At 48.6% G+C, this 27,314-nt stretch overlaps 1 protein-coding gene across 1 annotated transcript; it reads left to right on the top strand.

The window, feature by feature from the left end:
• Window positions 1–27,208, top strand: PRSS55 (serine protease 55). The gene is given in 6 exon segments (XM_068974378.1): window positions 1–55; window positions 1,344–1,536; window positions 3,446–3,696; window positions 5,195–5,337; window positions 13,878–14,180; window positions 27,122–27,208. Coding segments are annotated over 6 exon segments (1,032 nt in total).
• Window positions 27,209–27,314: the final 106 nt, after the last annotated feature.

Raw genomic sequence — 27,314 nt, 5'->3', positions numbered from 1 at the left:
ATGCTCCTGTGGTCCCTTTTGCTGCTCATGTCCCAGGCCAGGGACGCACACCTCGGTATGTGGACACCTGCCTGGGGGCCTGAATGACTCTGCAAGTGGGCCCTGCTCCCTCCCTTCCATTCTGCCAGGAGCCCGAGGGACAAAGGGACAGCTCTTATTGTTCTTTAGTCCCTCAGTCGTGTCTGACTCTGCGACCCCCTGGACTGTCACCCACCAGGCTCTTCTGTCCATGAGATTCTCCAGGCAAGAATACTGGAGTGGGTTGCCATTTCCTTCTCCAGGGGAGCTTCCCGATCCAGGGATCAATCCTGAGTCTCCCGCATTGCAGGCAGATTCTTCACTGCTGAGCCACCTGGGAAACCCAAGGAGCAGCTCACAAATAAGTTAATGGCCACTAAGAGGCCAGCTCACAAGAGCAGCGGCTTCTGATATCCCACACGCCCCTCCTGGAAACCACTTCCCTTGCTCCTTGTCTTGTGCCAGCCCCAAGTTGCAGCTTGAGAACTCTTAATTAGTTGTGGTATGTGGGAGCTAGTTCCCCGACCAGGGATTGAGCCCCAATCCCCCTGCACTGGGAACGCCTGGGAAATCCCAAACGCTTTATCTTATAGTTCTGTAGGACTTCCACGTGGGCCTCACTGGTCTAAGATCAGGGTGTCAGCAGGACTGTGCTTCTACTGGAAGCTTTAGAGGGAGTGTATTAACCGGGGTTTTCTGACTTCTAGAGGCCATCAGTATCCCTTGGCTTGTGGCCCCTTCCTTCATCTTCAGCGCCAGCGATATGGCACCTCTCCATGCCTTTCTCCTGTAGTCACATCTCTCTCCTCCTGCTGTCCTCCACCACCCTTAGGGGCCAGTGTGACTACAGTGGGCCTACTCAGATTATCCAAGACAATGTCCCCATTTTAAGATCAGATGATTAGCAACTTTCAGTCCAGCTTCAAAGTCCCGTTTGCCTCATAAAGCAACATATTTATGAGTTCTAAATCATGGTCCATTAGGACTTGGACATCTTTTGAGAGGGAGGCATTATTCTGCCACGCACTACAGGTTGGTCTGGGCAGGTATTCCCTCTGATTTCTCCTGGATGAAAGCAGAAACTAGCACAGTACAGTGACTTGCTTATCTGGAAGGGAGACAGAGCCAACACTTTTGACCATGTCCCAGGCTCTGGGAAACAAATGTGAAGCCTCTGTTGGCTTACTCATGTTTCTAAGGTACTTCCCGGGGTCAGCCTCAGTTTCCCCATCTCTAGAATGGGTATAATGATAGCTACTTATGGATCTGCTATAGGTATTGACAAAGTGTTGCATCTTTTGCCTTCCTTTCTCTCATTCTACCAGAATGTGGTGAAAGACCCATGTTTGCAAGAGGAGCTCAGTATTCCAGAATCACAGGAGGGATAGAGGCTGGGGTGGGTGAGTTTCCATGGCAGGTGAGTGTTCAGGCAAGTAATGAACATCTCTGTGGTGGCGCCATCCTCAGCGAGTGGTGGATTATCACGGCGGCTCACTGCTTTTACCCTGAGCAGTTACCGTAAGTACCGAGTTCATCCCATCTCTTCTGACAGTGCGCGCCCCCGGGGCACCCCACACTCAGCCAAGCCCGATTGCCGAGGGAAGTTCTGGAGTCGCTGCTTCCCGTATCAGACATGAATGGCCACCACCTACTGCCTTCCACCCTGGGGATTGGTCTGTCTACCTCTTCTGTGACATTCAAGTCCTTTTAAGTGGAAGTTCTCCAAGTTCTGGAGGTCTCAGTTCCTGGGCCATCTGACACCTGATTTTCTTGCCCTGTGTAGAGTTTTCTCTGCATCCCAGGAGCCTGGTGGAAAAAATAGAACATTTAGTGATTACAAATCATGTTCTAAGAAACCATGTGCCTGAGGAAGGCAGAAGGAATTGCTCCCTTTTAACTCATTCGATCTTACAACAACCCCAGGGCAGCTAAAATGAACATCTTTATCTTACAGAGAAGGAAGCTGAAGCCCAGTAAGGTTGGGTGATTCACCCAAGGGACACATCTGCTGCCGCTGCTGCGAAGTCACTTCAGTTGCGTCCGACTCTGTGCGACCCCATAGACGGCAGCCCAGTAGGCTCCCCCGTCCCTGGGATTCTCCAGGAGACAAGAAATAGCGTTTAAACCCCCTTCTAGCATTTGTACTTTTCTGCTCCACCATCTCATGAAAGATGGACGATACATAGAAAGATAAACTTTAACAGGTTAATCAAAACCACAGGGAAAGTTTCACCCTGGGGTAACCAAGGAAACTGGTTGCATCTGCTCTCGTGGGATACTTAGGGATTGGAAAATTCCTGGCCATTCTGCCTGGAAGGAAATTCCTGAAGAGTCTTTCTGCTTCATCAGTGGCAGTGCGTCTTGCATGCTAAGTTGCTTCAGTCATATCTGTCTCCTCGTGGCCCTAAGGACAGTAGCCACCAGCCTCCTCTGTCCATGGGATTCTCCAGGCAAGAATACTGAAGTAGGTTGCCATGCCCTCCTCCAGGAGGTCTTCTCAACCCAGGTATCAAACCTGAGTCTCTTTTGTCCCTTGCACTGGCAGGTGAGTTCTTTACCACTAAGGCCACGTGGGAAGCGCCATCAATGGCAGGTTTAGATTAAAGTCCATTCTTGATTCTTTCATGGGCCTTCTATATATGTGTACAAGAGTTTATTTCTAAGAGAGAAGTGGTAGAATTGTAGGGCTGTACATCTTCAAGTTTATTAGAAGACACCAAATGATTTTTCAAAGTGGTTGTACCAATTTAAATTTCCCCCAGTGGTATATAAGAACATCACCAATACTTGCTACTTTTTCAGAACTTTTAATTTTCGCTTTTCTGATAGGTAAGACTAGAATCTTGGTGGTCATAATTTGTATTTTTTCTTACTACTACTGCTACATTGACACATTCAAGTTGATTGGTGTATTTTCTCTCCTGTAGTGCCTGTTCGAGTTTGACAGTGTTTTATTTGTAGAATCTCTTTATATATTCTTAATATGTAAATTTGGTCAGTTGTGTATGTTGCAAACAAACAAACCCTGAGTCTCTAAATTGCTGGTAGACAGGTTGCTATGATAATCCCGTACCTACCTGAGGGCTAGTTTGTGTGCGCCAGGGTCTGATCTGTGCTAAGTGGTCTTTTGTGGGCTCTTTGGGCAGGTGACTGAGGGGCAAAGCTAGGTCCTGCCTTTGCCCCGTGAGGCGGGACTGTCTCCTTCGGGTCTCTGGGACGAAGCTGGAGCACCAAGGCGGCTGTGGCCCCACACTGGCTGTTTCACCCTCCTTCTCTACCTTTTACAAATGCTCACAACCTCTGAGCCACAGCCCCAGTAGGACAGGTCCAGAAGGCTAGTAGGACCATGTGGGGTTTAGGGTTTAGCCGTAGAAGATTCTGGGCCCCCTGTGACTTTCCTCCCTCTCTGGTTCTCCGCCTCCACCAGGCCCACCGAACTGAGAGTCGTGCTGGGAACCAGTAGCCTAACCAGCCCATCCCTGGAGATAAAGGGAGTCACAACCGTCATTCTCCACAAGGACTTTCAAAGAGTTAACATGGACAATGACATCGCTCTGCTGATGCTGAGCAATCCCATCATATTCAACGAGCGGAAAGAACCCCTCTGCCTGCCCACGCAGCCCGGCCTCTCCCAGTGGCACAATTGCTGGGTGGCAGGATGGGGGCAGGTCAAATCCGGTACGTCACAGCTCAGCATCTCCTGGGTGCAGCCAGGCTGAGGGCTGCATCACTGGCATCTGAGGACGGGCCAGTACACCTAGAGGAGAAGGTGAAAGAGCGAGCGAGCTGAGGAAGGGAGGGGGAGGGGCTTGCCTCAGAGCTAATCCCTGAACACTAGAAACCCAGGGAGGCCTGATCTCAGCCTCTTCCAAGTTACCAAGGAAACACCCCCGCCAACCCCCGCCAAGGCCCAGCGCTGAGATGCCAGGTGTGGGCCATCCCTGGGTGCGGTCCTCCCTTGCGAGCCAGCGCACAACCATTTGTTGGCTTCATTGAATGCAAACCTCCAGCTTGCCAAGGGCTCCCTGCTCTGTCCTCTCTCATCTCCCCGATTCACGCATGCATGCTTTCCACCTGATTCCTTCAGGCATTCAAGACACCTGCCCTGGCCTAGACTTTAGATGGTCCTGGAGTGTTGCCCATCCATTCTTAGAAATGAATCTGTTCTTGTTACTTGTCAATACATTGTCACTTGGCCCAAATAGAAGGAGCTGGACCAGGGTATAAAGGGATTATGAAAGCCCCCACTGAACTATCCCCGAAGAAAACTCAATAACATAGGTGCGGGAGGGGTGGGAACGGCACAGCACGAGCTCAGGCCTGAACAAGGCTACAGGTCCTTGGGGGATGCTCTGCAGCAAGCTGGGGTCCGAAACACGGTAGGAATTTCAGGAATTTAGTGACTGGAGGGTAACTGGTGTTAACACTGATTCAGGACTTCAGACAAGACTCAAAATTTAGAAGTGAGGAAGAGGCAGGTGGGTTCCTGCAAAATTAAAAATATGCAATAAGAATAAGACTTTTGAAATCTCCGTGTGGTTAGAGGATGAGACGGAGACAAATTCAGACAAATTCCTGGAAGCTGGCAGTCCAGGAAGGGCCTTGCCAAACCCTCTGTCGAAGCTGTCAAGCGCTGACAGAAAGCAACAAAATTCTGTAAAGCAATTATCCTTCCATTGAAAAATCATTAAATTAGAAAACAAAAAAGACTCTCAACCAACCTCCCCTACCTTTGTCTAGCGCAAACCCAGTTTCAGTGGCACTGTGTTGGAAGTGCGGTGCTCACATAACAGAGAGGGGCGATAGGCAAATATGGCTTGAAGAGGTGGGATTATGTAAGAACTGCTTAACAGCCAATTCTAAGGAGTGAAATCGGTGGGGTTGCTGGAGCCCAGAGGGAAGTCTTCTTGGAGGCAGGAGTAGGATTTTGAATGGGAGGAATGAATAATTTAAATAGACGGGGACTTGTTTGGAAGAGCCTGGGCCGGTGGAATGAGTAAATTGCAAGGGATTACTGGCAGGATGTGGAGAATGAGGTTCTGGGAAAAGGTGAAGAAAGGGTGGCTGGGTGGCTGGTGGGATGCTGGGCGGGATGGCCTGGCGCCCGCGCGGTTGCATTTGCGGCACTGGGGCTGGAGTCCAGTGACCATTCTAACGGGCCTTCTCCGTGGTTCAGGTCTCAACGAGCCTATGGAAACTGAGCTGCTGAAAGCCCCCATGACCATAATGAATTGGGACAGGTGTTTTAAGGAATTTCCCAAACTTACCAAAAACATGCTGTGTGCTGGATATGAGAACGAGAGCTATGATTCTTGCCAGGTAAGTTGGGGGTACCTGGGGTGGCACAGTGCAAAGGCACCCTCTGTCCATGGGAAGCAGACAGGAAGAGTCTGGGGAAAGTGCGGGAATCGGGCTTAGTTGTGAGAAGCAGGACCTGGATTCAGGAATACTTAGTGTCAGGTCCTGTGAGTCAGTAAGCAGCAACCCTGAATAAATATTTCTGGCCTTCTCCAATCCAGGTAGGGCCCCAAGACTTTTTCTATCTCAGACTTGTTTAAAGAAAAAAGGGCGAGGAAGATTTGAGATCCACTTAGCTTCCTCTGTTGCACTGTTTTTTTTCTTTCCTTTTTTTGGTCTGTGTCAGATCTCAGTTGTGACACTTGGCTTCTCTCTAGTTGAGGCATGCAGGCTCAGTAGTTGAGACTCCGGATCTTAGTTACCCAACCAGGGATGGAACCCACATCCTCTGCATTGGAAGGTGGATTCTCAACCACTGCACCACCAGGGAAGTCCTGGGTTCTAAACCATTGGTGAGACATGGTTGCTTGACTAAAGGAGCCCTCTATGTTCTAGGCAGGCAGTTGGGTAAACTACCGTAGCATATTGGATAATGTATGCAGCTTCCACTGAACAAAAGTCTGGCAGCTTAGTTTCTCTTTAATAAAATGGACACAAAATCTAAAAATAGTTTTGATTGATACTAGAAAAGAAACAGAGGAAAAACCCTCATAAACTAACTTCCTCTGGTTGTAAGGATGGGAGAGATTCATCTTGGGAGTGCTCGCTTGAGGAGCCCCCTATCTGGTCATTGTGTGAAACTATAAGTGTGGATGTTAGATGAGCTACAAGTGACTAAAAGGCTGTCTCGTGCAAAGGCTGTGAGGTAGGAAAGAGCGAACTCCAGCAGCAATGGCATCTCTTTTAGAAGGTGTCCCCCCTACGGTGAACGTTGTGAGGACCACAGAGAGAGAAGGAACCAGTGTCACACAAGCCTGGTGCTTTTCCCATATGCTGGACAAGTTCAGTTCAGTTCAGTCGCTCAGTCGTGTCCGACTCCTTGCGACTTCATGAATCGCAGCACGCCAGGCCTCCCTGTCCATCACCATCTCCTGGAGTTCACTCAGATTCATGTCCATTGAGTCAGTGATGCCATCCAGCCAGCTCATCCTCTGTCATCCCCTTCTCCTCCTGCCCCCAATCCCTCCCAGCATCAGAGTCTTTTCCAATGAGTCAACTCTTCACATGAGGTGGCCAAAGTACTGGAGTTTCAGCCTTAGCACCATTCCTTCCAAAGAAATCCCAGGGCTGATCTCCTTCAGAATGGACTGGTTGGATCTCCTTGCAGTCCAAGGGACTCTCAAGAGTCTTCTCCAACACGACAGTTCAAAAGCATCAATTCTTCGGCACTCAGCTTTCCTCACAGTCCAACTCTCACATCTATACATGACCGCAGGAAAAACCATAGCCTTGACTAGACGGACATTTGTTGGCAAAATAATGTCTCTGCTTTTCAATATGCTATCTAGGTTGGTCATAACTTTCCTTCCAAGGAGTAAGCGTCTTTTAATTTCATGGCTGCAGTCACCATCTGCAGTGATTTCAAAACAAAACCAGATAATTGGAACTTCTAGTTCTGGACAAGATGAAGTAGACACATTTCTCTTGATCCCTCTCTCTAAATACAGCTGAAAGCCCTGGACATTATATTGTGAAACAAAAGTAAAGGCTCTGGAAGGAAAAGAGAAGATGAAATTGGAAACAAATATCCTACTACTTAAGGCATGATACAGCAGTGAATTCCCTGGATTTTCTTTTCACCTCTTACCTCCCAGCCTGGATCATAGTACATAAGGGCACTGTCTTTCCTAGGACCAGCTAGGGGAAAAAATACCAGTGGTCACAGATACAAACTCACAAAACAAAACAAGAAAGACTTCCTCTCTTTGGAGGAAAAGAAAGGACAATCTAGCAAGGCAGAAACTATTTAACAATAATCCTTCTATCCCAGCAATATACCAGGAAAAACCCCACAGCACTCCTACCCCAGCAAGCAAGGTCTAGCGGACACCCTCGCCCTCCCCACTTCTGCCCACCATGGTGGTGTCACAGGAGGCTGAATGGAAAGGCAGGACTTTACTGTCTACTCCTAACGAAGCATCCTCCGTCCCCCTCGGTGTCAGTGGAAGCCACATGAGGAACTTGGGCTCCCACCCAGTAGCAGTCACACTCCTGCTCCTTCCCTTGGTGTCATTGCTGGCCTGAGTGGGGGGTCTTGACTTCTACCCCAATTTAATGGAAAGGAGTTGGCTTCCCACACTCCAGTTTCATAAGAAGCCTGTTAAAACAGGTGACTCATATGAGAACCAGAATCCCGTAACCTAATACTCAAGACGCTATCTGTAATAGAATAGAGAGTTTCATTAGTATCCATGGATTCCATTTATTAATGCACACAAGATAAGGAAAAATAAAACTAAAAATCTGAGTAAAGAACCTTTTGGGAGGACTTCCCTGGTAGTCCAGCGGCTAAGACTCTGTGCTCTCAATGCAGGGAGCCTGGGTTCAGTCCCTGGTGGGGGAACTAGATCCCACATGCCACAACAGCTAAGAGTTTGTATGCCCAACAAAAAGATCCCTCACGGGGCAATTAAGATCTAAGTAAATAAATGTCTAAGAATTAAAAACAAAGCCAAGCAGCTTGCTTTAAAATAGTATTTTTTTTTTAATTGAGAACTATGAATTCCTGGAGTAAATTCAGTTAAAACATGAAATGAATCATGTACTTAAATATAAAACTATACACATTTTTTAGGAAAAAATAAATCTTTGGGACATAGAGTAACACCAAAAACATAACTCATGAGAAGAAAAATTGATCAACTGGACCTCATCAAAATTTGAAAAGACCATATTAAGAGGATGAGGAAGGAACTTCCCTGGTGGTCCAGTGGCTAAGACTCCGTGCTCCCAATGCCGGGGGTCTGGGTTCAATCCCTGGTTGGGGAATTAGATCCCACATGCTTCACCTAAGACCCGGTGAAGTCAAATAAAAACAATTTTTAAAAAAAGGGAATGAGGGAGGGGATATATATATACCTATATCTGATTCACTTCATTGTACAGCAGAGACTAAACAGCATTGTAAAGCAATTATACTCTCTCTCTCTCTCTCTCTCTCTATATATATATATATATATATATATATATATGTGTGTGTGTGTGTGTATATATATATATAAAATAAATTAAAACTAAGAGGATGAAATTACAAGCTATTGATTGGGAGGGAATATTCAGCAAAGGAACTATGCTTAGAATGTATAAAGCACTCTCAAACTCAAAAGCAGAAAGACAAACTGACCAGTGCAAAAATGGGCAAAAGACAAGGACAGTTTGTTGAAGAGGATATGCAGATGGCAAATAAAATAGATGTTCAATGTCATTCGTCATCAAGAAAATGCAAACTGAACTACAATCAGAAAATGCAAATTAAAACTACTACACACCTCAGAATGGCTAAAATTTTTAAAAAAAAGCGGTGGGAGAGGGGTTCATAAAAAATTTTTTTTAATAAATAAATATACAAATTGCAGAGGGGAAACAAGCAAACAGTAACACCAGATGCTGACAAGATCGCAGAGAAACTGGATCATGAATACATTGCTAGGGGTGGGAGTTGGGGGTGGGGCGGAGTTTAAAATAAATTAATCACTCTGAAAACCATTTTGTAGTTTTTAAAAAATTGAAGGTGTTCTTGCCTTATAACCCAGCAAATGCCGTTCCTGGGCATTTATTCCAGAGAAATGAAAGCTTGTGTTCACACAAAAAACCATGCAGGAGTGCTTATAGCAGATCCACTCATCATAGACTGAAAATGGAAGCAAACCTCCTACAAGATGTGAATAACTGAGTACGCTGAGGTACATCCGTACCAGGCAATACCACTCAGCTGTGACAAGAAGCAATCTATCAAACTATTGATATAGTGATGACACGGATGTGCCCAGAGATTTGTGCTGTGTGCAACAAGCTGACCCCAAAGGTCCCACACTGTGTGATTCCATTTACGTAACACTCCTGAAATGACAAAATTAAAGAGCGGGAGAATGGGTTAGTGGTTGCCAGGATTTGAGGAGAGTTTAGGGCTGGAAGGAAGTGGAAGTGGAGATGGCCTTAAAAGGGCAGCACGGGGGATCCTCTGGTTGATGGGCGAGTTCTATACACTGATGGTATCAGTGTTAATACCCCCGATGGTGCTATTGTATTATACATATTTCTGCAAGATGGTCTCTTTGGGAGCAACTTGTAAAGGGTATGTCGGATCCCTCTGAATTGTTTCTTTCAACTGCACATGAATCTACAGTTATACATAAGATAACAAAGAGAAGACAACTCTTCCCAATTCGCTGTGCTGTGCTATGCCCAGTCATGTCCAACTCTTTCTGACCCCATGGACTATAGCCCACCAGGCTCCTCTGTCCATGGGATTTTCCCAGGAGGAATAGTGGAATAGACTGCCATTTCCCTTGGGGGGATCTTCTTGACTCAGGGATCAAACCTGCATCTCAAGCATCTCCGCAAGGATTTAAAGGAAATCTTGGATCTTAGCCATGCCACCGACCTAGGGAGCAGCCAGTTCATGTTGCAGTAGGAGACAGAGGATTCCAATAGGAATAGGAAAGGGAGAAAACAGCACTTAGCAGAACTGGGAGAAAGTCACAGAGGCCTGAAACAGCATCGTGTGTTCAGGGAACGTTCAGTATTTCAGAAGCCAGAGGTAACGGGGTGAGTGTGGAGAGGTAAGCAGAGCAAGGTCACCAGGGGTGGGCGGCCATGCGGGGAGACTAGGGGTTGACCCAGGCTTCTGCCCCTGCTGCTCACCCAAGAATATGAGACTCAAGCCCCTTCAGTATGCACACCTATCTTTTCAATCTCTTTGATTTATCACCATCCGGTATTCAAATGGCTAAAGCCAATAATGGCAACATAAGCGTCAAGATGATGTTTTCTGAGGCTACCATCTGGAGTTCAGGATTTTTTGCTTAAATCCATCTCTTATCAAAATGTACTTTAATGAAAGCTTCTAAAATTAACCTTCTATAACTTGAGTGCTATAAATAAATGTGCTATTATCATTTTAAGCCTTTTTTTTAAAAAAAAATCATGATGCGAAAAGTTTTCTTCTCTGTTTAGAAAGCTTTCTATTGCTGATAATCAGCTGTTCTGGGCAAGGAAAGTTTTCTGAAATTATATAATATTATCGTCACTTAAAACCAGATAAGCCAGACAAGAAAATCCCTTAGGGTTTAAGAATAATTGCCCGTAAAAATAAAATTGCACTTTTCAACTTAGCAAAGTTGAAAAGAAATGTAATCACACAATGAAGGGAAATTTTAATTGGATTATGAAAACATTGGAATACGTCCAAAGTAACAAGCAAGATTATGCTATCCTTAAAATACAAATTAAAACTGAATCAACTGAATTTTGCGATTTACCTTTTCCAGCACATTTCCTCTTTGTAATCCCCTATTAATTACACCATTTAAAAATATTCAACTTAAAAAAAAATCAGTGAGTGGCACAATGCCACAAAATATAAAATCAAATAGGTCCCCAGCTAGCTCCACAGTAGTTCTTGTGAAGGACCACAGCTGTCTGAGAAACAGGCATCACCATGCTGTGCAACTTTTTTGTCTGTCTCCTCAATCCCAGCAGAAATGGCGTCTTAATCATGATTGGCCAGTGTCTCTGGAAAATACTCAACAAAAACGTCTGCCAAAGAGATGAACCTTCCTAAGAAGCTGAAAACTGCCTGTAATATAACAGTAATCTTAGCAGAGGGGACATCCGAGAGAGACCGTGGTGGACAGTGGTTAAGAGCTGGCAGCCATCTGGGCTGACAGGCCATGCGGTCACGGGGCTGCCAAGCTGAGCTGGAGGTCAACCTGAGCTATTGGGTTGGCCAAAGAATTTGTTCGGCTTTTCCTGTAAGCTATTATGAACGAACATTTTGACCAACCCAAAACTCTCTTGAAAGATTTTTTTTTAATTTTTTGAGCAGTTTGAGGGTCATAGCAAAATTGAGAGGAAGGTATAGAGATTTTCCATAAACCCCCTGCCTCTCGCCACATGCATCATCTCCCCTGTTATCAGCATCCCCATCAGAGTGGTGCCTGTGTCATAACTGATGAACCTACACACCACAGTCACCCAAAGCCCATTGTTTGTGTTAGCTTCATTCTTGGTATTGCCCAGTCTGTGATTAAACATATAACAACATGCACCATAATGGATGGCACCACACAGAGTATTTTCACTTGCCAGGGTGTTATGAGCCCATCATCACCCATGATACTTGCATAAAAGTCTTATTTCACTCCGTAGAGCCTTAGACCTTTACAGACAGAAAGACATCTAAAAAAAAATGTTTAATTGCATCTGTTTCACAGATGAGAAAACGTGGTTATTTTAATCATCAATCATCCTCTTCGCTATCCGAATGGATCCAAAGCAGTGTAATAATTTCACAGCTCTTTCACACATATTCAATAATTTCATTCTCTCCAACTACCCTGTAAAATGGGTGTGGGAAAGTCTCCCTCTCTCTGAGAAAATAGAAATTTCAGAATTTAAGTGATTTGCCTCAGGTAGTGGGGCCAGGCTGGAAGGTCATGTGCTTCTCGCCCAAAACAGACAGGAGTGATCATGTGATGTAATTAACATGGCGATGAACTTAGGAGGTTCTGTGGTCAGTATGTTTGTAACCAGACCAGTCTCTGGCTACCAGCCTTAGTCTCAAAACAAAGTTCCTATTACGTGGACTGTCATTAGTCCTGGGTCCTTGCTGGCTGAGGCCAGATCCTCCTCTGAGATAATCCTTCCTGCCTTTCCTAGAGAAAGAGAAAAAGATTAAAGGCTCTATGCATGAAAGAACATGAATTTACAGATGTCCCTCTGGAGTTCCAGCAGTCTAAGAAAGGACTCTCTGCTTCCTAAATACACAAGTAGTATTTGTAATGTGTGCATGGGAAGTCACTTGAGTCGTGTCCAGCTCTGTGTGACCCTGTGGACTCTAGCCCTCCAGGCTCCTCTTGTCCATGGGATTCTCCAGGCAAGAATACTGGAGTGGGTTGCCATGCCCTCCTCCAGGGGAATCTTTCCAACCCAGGGATTGAACCCAAGTCTCTTACGTATCCTGCACTGGCAGGCAGGTTCTTTACCACTGAGGCCACCTGGGAACCCTAGTGGTAAACGGCCCATGTTTGTAATACATAAGACTAAAATAATAAATACTAATATATTTCTAGGGCATTTACTACATAGAATTTACCCTATGCCGAGTGATTTATAGATTTTTAAAATTTCACTGCCAGCACTCTTGGGAAATACTTGATACTATCTCCATTATAACAATGCAGAAATAGGCTTAGAAGTTACGTTTCCAAGCATAGTCCTCTCCCAGCTATGTAAGGAAATAATCAGCATATTAAATAGGTTTCTAAATAATATTTATACCATCATAACATGAATAAAAATGATTAAAAACAGCACTTATGGAAGGAGCTGTTTGAGTGGAAATCCTATTGATTTGGTTCTCATCCCATGACCTTGAACTAGAACTCACACAAAGAAAAGCACGCACTGGAACTTCCCTGGGGGTCCAGCGGTTACGACTCTGCACTTCCACTGCAGTACACATGAGCCTTGTACATCACGTCCAGGAAGTCTGATCCTCTTCCTCCCCGTTAAGAGTTCATATAAGATCTCATTCATTCCAGTCCCCTGTTCATGATCATGGAATAGCAGGCCATCCCTCTGGTAAGAAAGGAAGACAGTTTGAACGATTGTAGCCACCAACCCACCACCCGCGTCGGAGGGAAAGAACATGTGCTTGGCATCAGGAAGGCTTGGTTCCAACTTTGGCCCCAGCACCATGTAACTCTGAGTAAGCCTTTCATCCTCCTTAAGCTTCATTTTCCCTGTATTAATATGGACAAAAGGAAGCCATATCCATGTGAGGGACAAGGTGCAGATTGGATACATATTTTCTATATAAATAGATAATTCTCTGAGTCATAGGCCCATGTGATTCCACCCTGGAGGAGCCACGCATTCAAAAAAGCTTAGCTCACATGCCCCTGCAAACACCCACACCACAGGATTAAAAAGAGACATACTTCACCCTCACGCCTCTGGAAGAACATCAAAGGAGACCCAGTTCCTATCCACAGCCCCAACCGCAGCCTGTTTTCCTTCCTTCCCTTCTGTCCAGCATTTCTGATTTAAGACCCGTGAAACGGGTCCCTACTCGTCCTCAGCATGGGCGACACATCCTCCGTGTTCCGGCTCCCCGTCTCGGTGTCGCACGAGGAACGGAGCTCATCTCTAGCCAGCCCCCACCGGCCGCAGCCGTGAAGCCGGGACTGGGGCGTGGGTGCTGACTGGCAGTGACTTGATTTCGCTTGGTGGCTCGAGTCCGGAGGTTCATGAGCTCTCTTCCGTGAGTGAGCCGTGCTGTGCCTCAGACGGACAGCCGAGAGCGGGGCTCACTGCTGATCTGTGTTCTCTGTCCGCAGGGCGACAGCGGGGGGCCTCTAGCCTGTACCCAAGAATCTGGCAAGAAGTGGTACCACGTGGGCATCATCAGCTGGGGAAGGTCCTGCGGCCTGAAGAACACTCCAGGAGTATACACCTTGTTAGAAAACTACCACTCCTGGATTAAGGAGGTGACTGAGTTAGAGGGAAGGCCCTTCAGTGCCGAGCGAATGGTAGAGACTTCCAAACAAAAGGCAAAGGGCTCTCGTGCCTCGGAATTCCCGAAGCCAGGCAGCCCCACACTCTGGCTGCTCCCCTGCCTTCTGCCCTATGTGACGTTCTAAGCTATTTATCTACTAATAATAAAACAGATGCTATTCTTTAATCGAGGAGGATGTGTGAATATGAGCCACCAGCAGGGGAACTGACTACAGGTTAGAGGCTAAGAGCTTAGAACTGAGGCTGCAGACAGTAGAACCGGAAGTCAGGCGGGCTGGAGAGTTTAAGGACTGGTTTTGAGTCCTTGGTAGTCCTGACTCTTTTCATTGCAGATGAGTTACCAAGCTCAAACCATCTAAAGCCAGAAAGGGCTGCTTATAGGTGTGCATAACAGGAAAAAAAAAGACAAAATGGAAAAACAAGAGTGGTGTGTGTGTTGCCTTCAGGTTTATGGCTGGACCCAGGAGCTCAGCAGATGTTGACTGGGACTGTTTCTCCGAAAGGGCTCCCAAGAAATGGGCCCAACGGCCACTAGTACCTTCAGTTTGTATCCCACCAGCTTAGCAGCTCCCAAAGAGAGAGCCATGTTCCTGAAAATTCCGGCAAAACGCCTTGGTCTCCCTCACTTGATACAGAGGCCCAGGTCCACTGCCGCTCCAATAGCTGCGGCACATTCCTAGGCCAGGCCTGAGTCACATGCCCACAGGAGCCAGCCAAGGGCCAGCCACCTAGAACAGCGTGCCCTGATAGTGAGTACGGGTGGTGCCCCCACCCCACAGAAATCAGGGTGCTGGGGACACGTCAGTGGGACTGGATACTGGAGATGGCCCTGGATACTGGACCTTCTGGCTGGCCAATCTCCTGGACAGTCGAATCTCAGGCGCTCAGGGGCGCCTGAAGGAATGACATCCAGAGACCGTTGCTTTCAGAGCACTGGAGGAGCAGGGTTAGAGTGGGCCAGGGGAGATCCGGCAAGTGTTTTCTCTCGCAATCTCTTTCTGCAGAAGTATCACCCATGCTGTACGTCAGGGAAAAGCCCAAGATTCCCTACAAAGCTCTTCCACTGTATCTTGAGTCAGAGCCCAGGGCACCCAATGGGGACGGAAGCCAGAGGGAAGAGCCACGAAGGGCAGCGCCGGACTGTCCAGTCTTGTCTTGAGAGGCAAGGATACCGGAGCGCCTTGCCGATTTCCTCCTCCGGGGGATCTTCCAGACTCAGGGACCGAACCCTCATCTCAGCAGGTGGATTCTTTACCAACTGAGCCACCTGGAAAGCCCTTTTCACCCTAACCTGGGCAACTACTTCATTTTGGATGCGAGGGAGGAGAGGGAGAGGGTGACAGGCGGAGCAGGGCAGGCGGGCGGAGACGGAGGTGGGGTGGATGAGGGGTGGGGTGGACGGGGGTGTGGGGGGCAAAGGATCCGTGTTTCCTGCCGTCTCTGCTGTCCATCATCCCCTCCTGGAGGGGAAATCAGTATTCCTCCCTCTTGTCCTCTCCCCAAATGTTCTGTATTTGGAAAAGAAAGAGCAAACCCTGACAAATGCGTATTGTTTTCCAACTAAAAATGCCACATCCGCTTCCGCCCCCACACAGATGTCAGCCCCTCTTCCTGGCTGCCCGGGTGTCGGTGTCGCCGGCCCGGGCACTCTGCCACCGCCCCTGGCATCGCCCGCTGTGAGCGCAGATGGAGCCCACGAACTGGATGGCTGGCCTCCCCTTGAGGTCGCCTGGTTTCCTGAGAAACAGATTCTCTGCAGTTTCTTGCACGAGGAGCATTTCCAACTCAAAACTCTTCTGGCCTCGTCTCCCACCTCCCACACCCCTCCCTGCCACACACACACAACTCACGTGTTTGGAAAGTGCCCGCTCAGTGTCTTAGTCGTGTTCAACCCTTTGCGACCCCATGGACTGTAGCCCACCAGGCTCCTCTGTCCATGGGGTTCTCCAGGCAAGAACACTGGAGTGGGTTGCCGTTTCCTTCTCCAGGGGATCTTCCCCACCCAGGGATCGAACCTGTGTCTCCTGCATTGGCAAGTAGATTCTTTACCACTGAGCCACCTGGGAAGCCTGAACCTTTTATTCTTCCTGTTGAAAAGCACCTTCTCACCCAACCCTTTTGCCTGTGGACATGAAAGGGCATAGAGGACCACTCCCACTGCTCAGATGAGGAAGCTGAGGCTCAGAGCAGAAAAGGCGTTCACTGCGAGTGAAGAGGGCTAAGAGCCAGGATTAGGAGGAGGCGTGCTGGAGCCCCCAGGGCACCCCAGGAGCCCCTCACTCCACCATGGCATGAGCTCTAACTCCACTGCCCCCTTGCTGCACAAGTCAGGAATGCTCAGAGTCCACAGCCTCCTGGCTCCCAGCTGAGCGACTCTGAGCAGACAGAATACACACTGTGCAGCTCTGCATGTTACTAAGGGCTGCCGTGTGCAGAGTAACTCCTATATGCCAACCATACTTTTAAATACGCTTCTATGTATTAAGATCCCCCTCAGGGGACTTCCCTAGTGATCCAGTGGCCAAGACTCTGCCTTCCAATGCAGGGACTGTGGGTTCCATCCCTGGTTGCGGAACTAAGACCCACCCTGCCTCTGGGCACTGTCCAAGACAAGGACACGGGCCCACGGGGCTGATACCTGGGTTCAGGTATCCCTCACTCTTTGAGGAATTGGATCCAGCTGGTTCAAATTCTGTGTCCTCCTGGGTCAAAGGGATTTCTAGAGAAGGTTAGAGAGTAAAAATCCATGATTTCACGTTTGCAAAGAATGTCAAGGCAGTATGTCAGCTCTTTATCCTAGACCCTGGAAGAGCAATGGGGCAGTGAAGGAGGCTCCTGCTTCCTCTCCAGCCATCAGTCGATAAACCACTCAGTCAACACACAGTGTTAGGCACCCACATGCCCCTTGATCTGGGCACATCACTATGCTCAGGGAAGACATGGTGAGTGCCTCTTTGGAGCTTGCACTGGGGTAGGGAAGCCAGCAATGGACAGGACATGACAGGGGAGCAAATCTCACTGAAAGGAAGCCCAGTGTTCCGTGTTGCTAACATTCTTTTTTTTTTTTTTCAGTTGGAGTATAGTTGCTTTACAGTGGTGTGTTGGTTTCTGCTGTACAACAACCTGAATCAGCTCTGTGTATACATGTGTCGCCTCCCTCTCCAGCCTCCCTCTCGCCCCTCTAGGTCATCACAAAACATGGAACTGAGCTCACTGTACTATACAGCAGCTTCCCATTAGCTAAATATTCGACACATGGCAGGGCTTCCCTGGGGGCTCAGCTGGTAAAGAATCCGCCTGCAATGCGGGAGACCTGGGTTCCATCCCTGGGTTGGGAAGATCCCCTAGAGAAGGCAACACCCACTCCATTGATTGTACTGGACTATATAGTCAATGGGGTCTCAAAGAGTTGGACACGACCGAGCAAGTTTCACTTTCACTTTACACGAGGCAATGTATGGATGTTAATGCCGCTCTCTCTGTTCATCCCGCCTTCTCCTTCCCCTCACTGTGTCCCCAAGTCCAGCCCGTTCTCTGAGCCTGCAACAGTCTACAATTCCTACGGCAGTCAGGGAGGCCCTGTGCCTCGAGTTGTTTGCAGTCTGCAGTCATCTCTAAGAGCAAGACTAGCAACGGGTATGCTCCGCCTGCATTGCTGGGGTGAGTGGAGTACTGGGGATAGACATAAACCTGCAGACAGGGAGAGGACAGGATGATCTACTTAAGAAAGGGCGTGTGGTCCCGCGGAAAAGATGCAGGGGTCTAACCTGGGGACCGTCGCCTCATGCCGCCTGTAGAGGTACCTGGTCCCCTCCACTCATCCCAAGCCCACTACACGATACAGGACGACAGGCTTTTAACAATGACGTTCAACCACCGTGAGATGCTGAGAACACAGGAAGGGCTGGCCCTTGCTAAACAAAGAATAAGACCGACAAGCTTTCTGAGCGACTCACCATCAAAGCTTTGTGCAGCCTGACAGAACAGGGCGGTCTTGGGGCCAGCCTCAGCCACTGCTGCATTCAGAATAAACACAGATTTCACTCCAGAAACTCTGAGGTGAGTTGGAGGTCTTCCCTGAAAGTTTTCTTGAAGGGGAGAAGAAGAGAGAACACTGGATTCACACCCACACTTGACACAAGCCATCTGGTAGCAGCCCTCTTTCCCCAAATGCACATTTCACAGCAGCTGCTCAGCCTCCTCTCTCTTGATCTTCCAATTCCCACCCTGCCTGGTCTTCCTCCCCTATCCCCCTCCTGCCTCTCCCGAGGGCAAAAGCTCTTCCCCACCTTCTTCTCTTCCCTGGCTATTGTAAATAGTGCTGGTAAGAACGAAAATACGGAATCTAGAAAATGGTACAATATGTCTTAATTATGTTGAATTGGTTCATGGTGGTTTTCGGGTCTTCTATGTCCTTCTACTTTTCTAAATATTCATTCTATTAATTTTTGAGAATTTAATATTGAAACTCCAACTAAAAATCTTAATTTATTTTCTTAAAAAATGATTGTAATATAAAGTGAAACGGGACTTCCCCGGTAGCTCAGCTGGTAAAGGATCTGCCTGCAATGCAGGAGACCCCGGTTCAGTTCCTGGGTTGGGAAGACCCACTGGAGAAGGGGTAGGCTACCCACTCCAGTATTCTCGCGCTTCCCTGGTGGCTCAGACGGTAAAGAGTCTGCCTGCAACATGGGAGATCTGGGTTGGGAAGATCCCCTGGAGGAGGGCATGGCAACCCACTGCAGTACTCTTCCTTGAAGAATCCCCATGGACAGAGGAAACTGGCAGGCTACAGTCCATGGGGTCACACAGAGTTGGACACGACTGAGCAAGCAAACTACGTGTAACAAGCAACTAAACTACATGTAACAAAACTACACGTAACTTTGTTCTATATTTTTCAAGTCTCCTGTAAATGTATTAGCATACTTTCATAATTTAAAAAAATAAAAAAGAAAAACGGTACAGATGAACATATTTGTGAAGCAGAAAGAGCAACACAGGCATAGAAAACAGACGTGCGGATACCGACGCGGGGAGGGGAAGTGGGAGGGACTGGGGGACCAGGACTGACCTCTGCACGCCCTCGATACTACACATGAATAAATTACTAATGAGAACCTGCTGTAAAGCACAGGGGACTCCACTCAGGGCTCTGTGGCCACCTAAATGGGAAGGAAGTCCAAAAGAGAGGGGACGGGATGTGTACGTAGAGCTGATTCACTTTGCTGTACCGCAGAAACTAGCACAAGATTGGAAAGCAACTATACGCCAGTGAAAAGAAAAAAAAATTGCCTTCCACATGCTATGAAAACTGAGTTAGAAATCTGGGCTTTGACTTCACTGCTGTGAAATGAGTATCTCAGTGATTCCCAGGGTTGAAGCCCCACAGTGCGAGAACCGGAAGGGCTGTTAAAAAGATGAAAGACCTGCCACCCAAAGAGGAAGGTGAGTTGCCCCAGGTCCCCCAACAACTTTGTGGCAAAGTCAGGTTCAAGTTGAGTTCCGACAGCCCGATTCGGTCGCCGGTCTGCAAGTCTCAGGGAAGGACACTGTGGGCCCCAGAGGTCAGCTGTGGTCACCCACTAAGGGGTCCCACAGCCAAAGCCCAGAGGCACGGAGAGCCCTGCGGTGAACGAAGCGCCCTGTGTGGACTTAATCTCTGTGCTCGGTAGACACGGCTGCAGGGAGGAGCAGGAAGGGCTGTGGCCTTGGACCTACCAGTCTCAGACCATCCGTGGGGAAGGACAGAGCTTGTGGGCTCTTGTTTCAAATTTCTAACTTCTTGCAGACCAATACTTACATAAAACGTAAGGCAATTTGATCACTAGAAAAATGAACCACAAAATGAACATATAAAATACAAGTTCAAACTTGTATTATTTGTATTAGATTCAACTCACATAAAATCACCCTGTGAAATGGCTCCGAAGCTTTCTAAACATTTCCTCTTCATTTCTGACCTTATCCTGGGCCAGGAACAAGTTGTTTGCTGACCAGTGGTGGTCCATGTTCCACTCTTGGAGAAGTATTTCCCTGAAAGATCCAAACTTGAATTACTGAGAGGTAAAGGGCTTCCCTTGTGGCTCAGCTGGTAAAGAATGTGCCTGTAATGCAAGAGACCTGGATTCGATCCCTGGGTTGGGAAAATCCCTTGGAGAAGGAAATGGCTACCTACTCCAGTATTCTGGCCTGGAGAATTCCATAGACTGTATAGTCCATGGGGTCGCAAAGAACTGGACACAGCTGAGTGACTTTCAATTCAGTTCAGTTCAAAGGGCCACTGCAATGAGAAGCCCTCTGGCTGCAACTAGAGAAAGCCCACGCAAAGCAACGAAGACCCAGTGCAGCCAAAAAAAATGCATAAAACTTTAAACAATTTAAAGAAAAGAAGTAGGGGGCCCCTGACTTTCTAAAGTCTAGGAGGATCACATTAAAATATGGGTTAGACTGAAATGTGATGCATGAGTCATCATGTGAATTGAGACTCTACAGACTTATGTATTATTCATTGTTTTGAGCAATAAAAACTCACAAAATGCCAAAGTGCCCTCAGGCCCCAGAATAGCTTAATTGGGCACCATTGCTCTGTGCTGCAAAGCCACTATTTAATTCTGAGCTCTGCAGTTTTACATCAGAACAGGCCCAGGAAGAGGCCGTTTTCCATCTTTGGTCCCTGGCTCCTCTGCTCAAGTGCGGGAAGCATGTAGCATCCTTCCAAAGCGCTGTCCCCGGATCACCCAGGGACTCAGGTGCTGGGTGAGCAGCTGCCGGCGCAGTTGAGGAGGGGAAAGGTCCTCTGGGGTGGGAAGACACCGATCGGTGTCACCCACACCAGGGCGGCAGGCAGGCCTGCGTTCTCTGTTCTGAGCTGGCCCTGATGGCTGTGGAGGGTCAGGTCCAGAAGTGCCCTGACCGAGACTCAGGGCTTAGCCCCAGGAACATGAGCACCTCTGCCCCAGGTTCCTGGCCTGTGGGGGGGGGACTGTCACATGCACTGCCAAGGCCACCGCCAGGCCATGATGATGCAGAGGAAGTGATGCAAAGCCAGGTGTGGGTAACACTCAGGAAAACCCAACTCCTGTGTGGGGCAAAGCTAAGTGGCAAGACCTCAGGCTGGGTTGCGGGGGCTTGGTGAGCGCTCACTCCTTCTCCCGCCCCTCCCTGGCCTGGACTTGAGTATCCTTGAAGTTCTCTGTATTGTTCAACTCGAATGCCACCCATGACGGGGAATTCACCCCCCACGGGAAGGCCTCCTCAGCTGTGTGCAGCTTTGACCTGGAGAACAAGGTCTCAGGCTGAGCTGCACCGACTCCCCACGGGTCTCACCCCAGCACTGGGCGCGGCTCCTGGGGGGCCACCCAGACAGTCGTGGGCACCCTCGAAGACCTCAGGGAGTCCTGGCTTCTGTAAGCTGCACATCCCAGCTCCCTGTCACATCTCCTAAGTATACTGCTACAATCGGCAACATCTTGTCACGCAGAACAGACTCCCAAGGGAGATGCCTTCTGGGGTGAGAGCCATCCCCTCCTGCTGCTGAGGGGTCTGTTTGTGGACCCCAAGGGGGGCCCCACCAGATCTTCCAGAACCATAGAATGTGTGTGCAAAGCCCACCTCAGTGCCCTCAACTGCCTTCTTTTTCTTTTCCTGACACCACGACTGCTGCTCCCTGAGTCCCGGGCCCTGTTGGTCCTTCCTCCTACCGACCCCCACTCTGGGATTGACTCGAGACTAAAGCCTCAAGCTCCGCACTTCCCCTCTCTTCCGTTTCATTCTGAGCGATTCAGCCCCAAACCCCCGACGTGGCATGGAGCGCTGCTGCGTCCTCAGTTCAAGGACAGGAGGGTCACAGGACTGCATGGAGACAGCGAGGTCCGTGGGAAAGGGGGCCGGGTGAGGGGTGTAGGAGCCCACACGGGGTGGGGAGGGTGGTCAGAGCCTGGCTGGGGCGGCAGCATGTCCGTATGCAGGACGGGTGACAGGAAGTAAGGGTCCAAGCCAGGGGTCCCTGGCCAGGGGTCCTGACATCAAGGAACATTCTGGAGAATAGCTGGAACAAAGTCTACAGAAGTACTGAGGCTGTGGAAATCAGAGAAAAATGGAGGAACTGTCCCAGGAAAAGAAGACCAAAAGGAAGTGACAATTCGGGGTAGCGCGTCATCCTAAATGGCTCCTTTGGCTCGGAAAGACGTTATCAGGCCAGTCGGTAAAGCCTCAGTGAGGTCTGAGGATTCCGAGGATGGATATATCAGCATCCATCTCCTGGTTGTCGAGGAGAGTGTCCTTGTTTGTAGACGCATACACGTGGATAGAAAATCAGGTCAGCAACTTACTCTCCAATGAGCAGGAAGGAAAAGGCTTTCTTATATAACTGTACTTTCTATTTTTCTGTAATTTTATAATTGCTTGAATTTTTTTTTTTAAGTAGATGATTTCAGAGCTGGCACTGAATTAGAGATTCCCTGATCCTCCATTGTATTTATGAGAAGAGGACAAAGTTGCAGAGAGGTTAAAGCGACTTGAGCGTGGTCACACAACTGGTGGTGTGAGCCGTGGTTCCCAAACCTTCCTTTCAAGTCTTATGATTGGATCTAGTCTGTGCTTCATTTTACAGGTTAAGAAACTTGGATGCCAGAGCCATGAAGAAACTTACCCCAAAATGAGCTGAACACATTTCACATTTGGACGAATTTGGAGAGTCTCTAAGTGTCGGAAATTGAATTCTGGGTGCTGGTCTCCTCCATCCAAGTGCCCAGAAAATTCTCATAGGTGTTGGTCTGAAGCCATTCCTCTCAGACAGGAAGTCCTCTGCCACGGGCTCGGGGTTTTCAATTCGTTGCCAAAGTGCTTATGGTATATGGAGCTACTTTGCCTGCAGGGGTCTGTGTGGGCTTCTGGGGGTTATCTGCCCTCTTAGTCACTGACAGCCTGAGACTTTGCCCTTCCATGAGGCAGCCGTCAGTCAGCCTTATCTCTGGCAATTCTGAAGAGGCAGAATAGCATCCAGAGTCTCTCTAAGGAGAAGACAAGCCCATGGAAAAAGAAGGCGTCGACTGCCTGCCAGGGGCAAGGGTGGAGCTGAACATTCATGTGTTGAGGTTCTAACCCCCTGGACATCAGAATGTGACTGTAGGGAGAGACAGAGCATTTCGAGAGATGATTAAGGTCACAGGAGGTCACTGGAGCGGACCCTGATCTGACGTGACTGGTGTCCTTGTAAGAAGAGCGGATGGGGACACAGACAACCCCGTGAGGACCCAGGGAGAAGCTAGTTGTCTGCACGCCAAGCAGAGAGGCCTCAGGAGAAACCTAACCTGCTGACACCTTGGCCTTGGACATCCAGCCTCCAGAGCTGGGAGAATGTGAACTTCTGTTGTTGAAGCCCCAGGTCTGTGGGACTTTGTTCTGTCCTCCTGACAGATTAGCACAGCAGGAGTGAGGAATGCTGGAAGAATGACTTTTCTACAGACCACAGGTTCCAGATCCCCTCTGCCCACACGAAAATGTCACCTTCCCTCAATGGCCCCACCAGGTACACTCTTCCCATTGGGACCCAAATCAACAGAAGCAGGGAACAGAATGCTCAGTCTGGAGTCAGAAGCCCCAGCACATCCACTCAGGAGTTGTGTGGTCTTCTGCAAGTCACTTAAGCTTACTGAGACCCAGTTTCCTCATACAAAAACAGGATTCATAGTTTCTGCCTTAGTCTTTCACAGAACTGTTGAGAAGATCAAATGTAGAAACTAATAGAAGTAATAAAGCAGATTATACATGCAATGGGTTGCTACTAATGAGAGTAATACTATAGTTGGGGCTTCCCAGGTGGTGCTAGTGGTAAAGAACCCGCCTGCCAGTGCAGGAGATGTAACAGACATGGGTTCAATCCCTGGACTGGGAAAGATGCCCTGGAGGAGGGCATGGCAACACACTCCCGTACTCGTGCCTGGAGAATGCCATAAGCAGAGGAGTCTGGCAGGCTATGATCCATAGGGTCGCAAAGAGCCATACACGACTGAAGTGACTTGGCACAGCACACAGCATGCAATACTGTAGTATTCATAATTTTTAAAATGTATTCACTGCATTTCTACTTCAGTTAGAAAATGGAAACACCATCTCCAGAATTTATAATCCAGGAGGGAATATGAGAGTTGCACACATAAAGCTATGTAAAGGATGGCTCAGAAGGAAATACAGTCAACAAACAGAAATCGTGTGGTCAGAGGAAGAAAGTCAGCACAATCTGATGTGCGTCACTGTTGCTCACTCATTCATCAAACACTTCCCGGGAGACTTTATGTGCCAGCCTGTTCCACCCCCAGGACAGAACTGTGAACAGAACTGCAAACACTCAGAACGCCTAGGTTCTAGGCTAGGTTCAGAGTTTTGCAGAATGAATAGGACTCGATTAGGTTATTCTAGGGCAGGGCTTCAGAGGTATAGGAATACAGCCGACAGACAGTGGGATTGGCCCAGACGCGACTGCAATCCCCAGATACAGCCACCAGATGGCAGAGCAACTTCAGACAAAAAGTTCCTCAAAGTTTGGGGAGAAATGTCTTCCTCCAAATGAGGAATGCTTGATCGCTTCTTGGCCTTTTGGCTAAGATCAGGTGGTGGCTCAGACGAAAAGCATCTGTCTACAATGTGGGAGACCTGGGTTTGACCCCTGGGTCGGGAAGTTCCCTGGAGAAGGAAACGGCAACCCACTCCAGTACCCTTGCCTAGAAAATCCCATGGACAGAGGAGCCTGGTGTCCATGGGGTTGCAAAGAGTTGGACATGACTGAGCGACTTCACTCACTGCACAGCTTTGGGAATCCCCGGAAGTCTAGGGGAGCAGACGATACAGACTTCAGGGGTGAGAAATAAGAAGAGGCTCCTTGCCTGACAACTGGTGGGAGCTTTCCAGAGCCACTGGATTGGCCCTCGGAGGTGGGGCTCTGGGCTCAGAGCAGCCATAGCCGATAGATATTGTTGAGGGAGCCTGGCCCCTTGTGGGTCCTCTCAGGACTGGGAACTGACGAGTGGTTCCCCTTGCTCTGTGGCTGGGTCACTTTGGGGTCCTCTCTTCCCTCTGCCCTAGGGAGCCAGGAATCTTGCCCTACAACTCCCCTGGTGCTCATCTGCAAAGCCTGGGGGCTCCTCCTCCTGAGACGTTAGGCAGGGTGCTGTTGGAGGCAGAAGCCCTGTTTTGGCAGCATAGAGCAGAACCCCACTGCCTGAGCCTTCTTACTGTGCCAGAGTGTAAGACTTGGATCCTCAGAAAAACGAGTTTTCCCTCACTGTCTCCTCCACACAGCCCTCCGGGTCATATATCCATTCAAAACTTCCCAGAATGATCTACACCGCCAGGCAAGGGGCTTCCGTTGTGGCTCAGCAGTTAAGAATCCACCTGCCAAAGCAGGAGATGTAAGGGACTCGGGTTCGGTCCCTGGGTTGGGAAGATCCCTTTGGGGTAGGAAATGGCAACCGGTTCCAGCATTCTTTCTGGAGAATCCCATGGACAGAGGAGGCTGGCTAGCTACAATGCAGGGGATCTCAAAGAGTCAGACACGACTGAGCAACAACACACACACACACACACACACACACACACACACACTGCCAGTCGTGTGCTGGGGACCCAGGAGTGCATGAGACAGACGGTTCACAGCAGCGGCTGAAGCTAGACTCCAAGGGCGGAGCCCGGCCTGCTGCCCACGTGTGTTCACATTGTCCAAGGCTGCTTTGTGCTACGAGGCGGAGATGAGCAGCCGTTACAGAGACCATCTGGTCCACGGCCCTAAAGCACGTGCTGTAGAAGATGCTTGCTGCCTGCCCATCTGCGGGGAGACACAAGGAAGTGAACACAGGATAACATCACTGGAAAGAGAGCTGTGATGGAGGCAGGGCCACGACAAAGGTGGGCGCAGGTGAGAGATGAAGTGAGTGGGTGAACAGACAGAAAAATGGGTAAAGGAGATGTTGTACATACATACAATGGGATACTGTTGCTGCTGCTGCTGCTAAGCCGCCTCAGTCGTGTCCGACTCTGTGCGACCCCATAGACGGCAGCCCACCAGGCTCCCCCGTCCCTGGGATTCTCCAGGCAAGAACACTGGAGTGGGTCGCCATGTCCTTATATTACTCAGCCATTAAAAAGAGTGAAATAATGCCATTTGCAGCAACATGGATGGACCCGGAGATTACCATACTAAGTGGAATAAATAAGTCAGAGAAAGACAAATAGTGATACCACTTACACGTGGAACCTTAAAAAAATGATACAAATGAACTTATTTACAAAACAAAAGCAGACTCACAGACTTAGAGAACGAACTTATGATACTAGGGGAGAAGGGTTGGGGGGATAGATTGGGAGTTTGGGATTGATATATACACATTAAATATACTATATTTAAGATATATAATGATCAAGGACTTACTGTATAGCACAGGGAACTCTGCTCAATATTCCGTAATAGCCTACATGGGAAAAGAATTTGAATAAGAATAGATATATGTGTATGTACCACTGAATCACTTTGCTGTACACCTGAAGTCAACACAACATTGTTAATCAACTAAGTTCTAATATAAAATAAAGATTGTTTTAGAAAGAGGAAAAAAAGAGAGAGAGAGCTGTGTTAGAGGCTGGGCCGTGATGGAGGCGGGGGCAGGTGAGAGAGGCAGCTGAGTGGGAGGCTGGTTGCGGGGGACCGCCCGTGAAGGGTTAAGTCTTGGGAGCTGCTCGGCAGGTATGCAGAGCCTTAGGCATTGTTCCTAAGCTCCCTGTCCCGCCACCCTTGAAGAGTTTTTACAGCCCTTAAGGTCAGGGTGTCTTGCAACATGTCATAGAAGATAGATTACTTAGTATACTCTGTACACAATGGTAAGGGTCTAGTGATTGTATCCTGAGGTTAAAAAATAATCTTGTACATGTCTTAAGTCACGTACATTATCCTATAAATACTGTAGCCTAATAAAGAAAGGCATCAGCCAATTGTGGTCTGATCCTCTCAACCCCATCTTTTGTCTCTCTCTTATTTTTCTTAGCGGGGACGCTCCGTTCTCTCCCTGTGCAGGTGCAACTCTTGCTTGTGCTGGCCGCGGCAGCTGGTGGGGGGAGCATCCAGGTGGGCCTGTCTTTTGGGACCCCCGGGGGCCCCTGAAGCAGCCACGAGGGGCCATTGAAGGGCCTTGAGCAGGAATAACAAGACTGCATCCCAGGAACCACTGTGTGGAAAGTGGAGGAGGGGAGACGACAGCAGAGGCAAG

The sequence above is a fragment of the Capricornis sumatraensis genome, chromosome 6, assembly GCF_032405125.1.
Source record: "Capricornis sumatraensis isolate serow.1 chromosome 6, serow.2, whole genome shotgun sequence".
Classification (NCBI taxonomy): Eukaryota; Metazoa; Chordata; class Mammalia; order Artiodactyla; family Bovidae; genus Capricornis; species Capricornis sumatraensis.
This window is presented reverse-complemented; position numbering and strand designations above follow the sequence as displayed.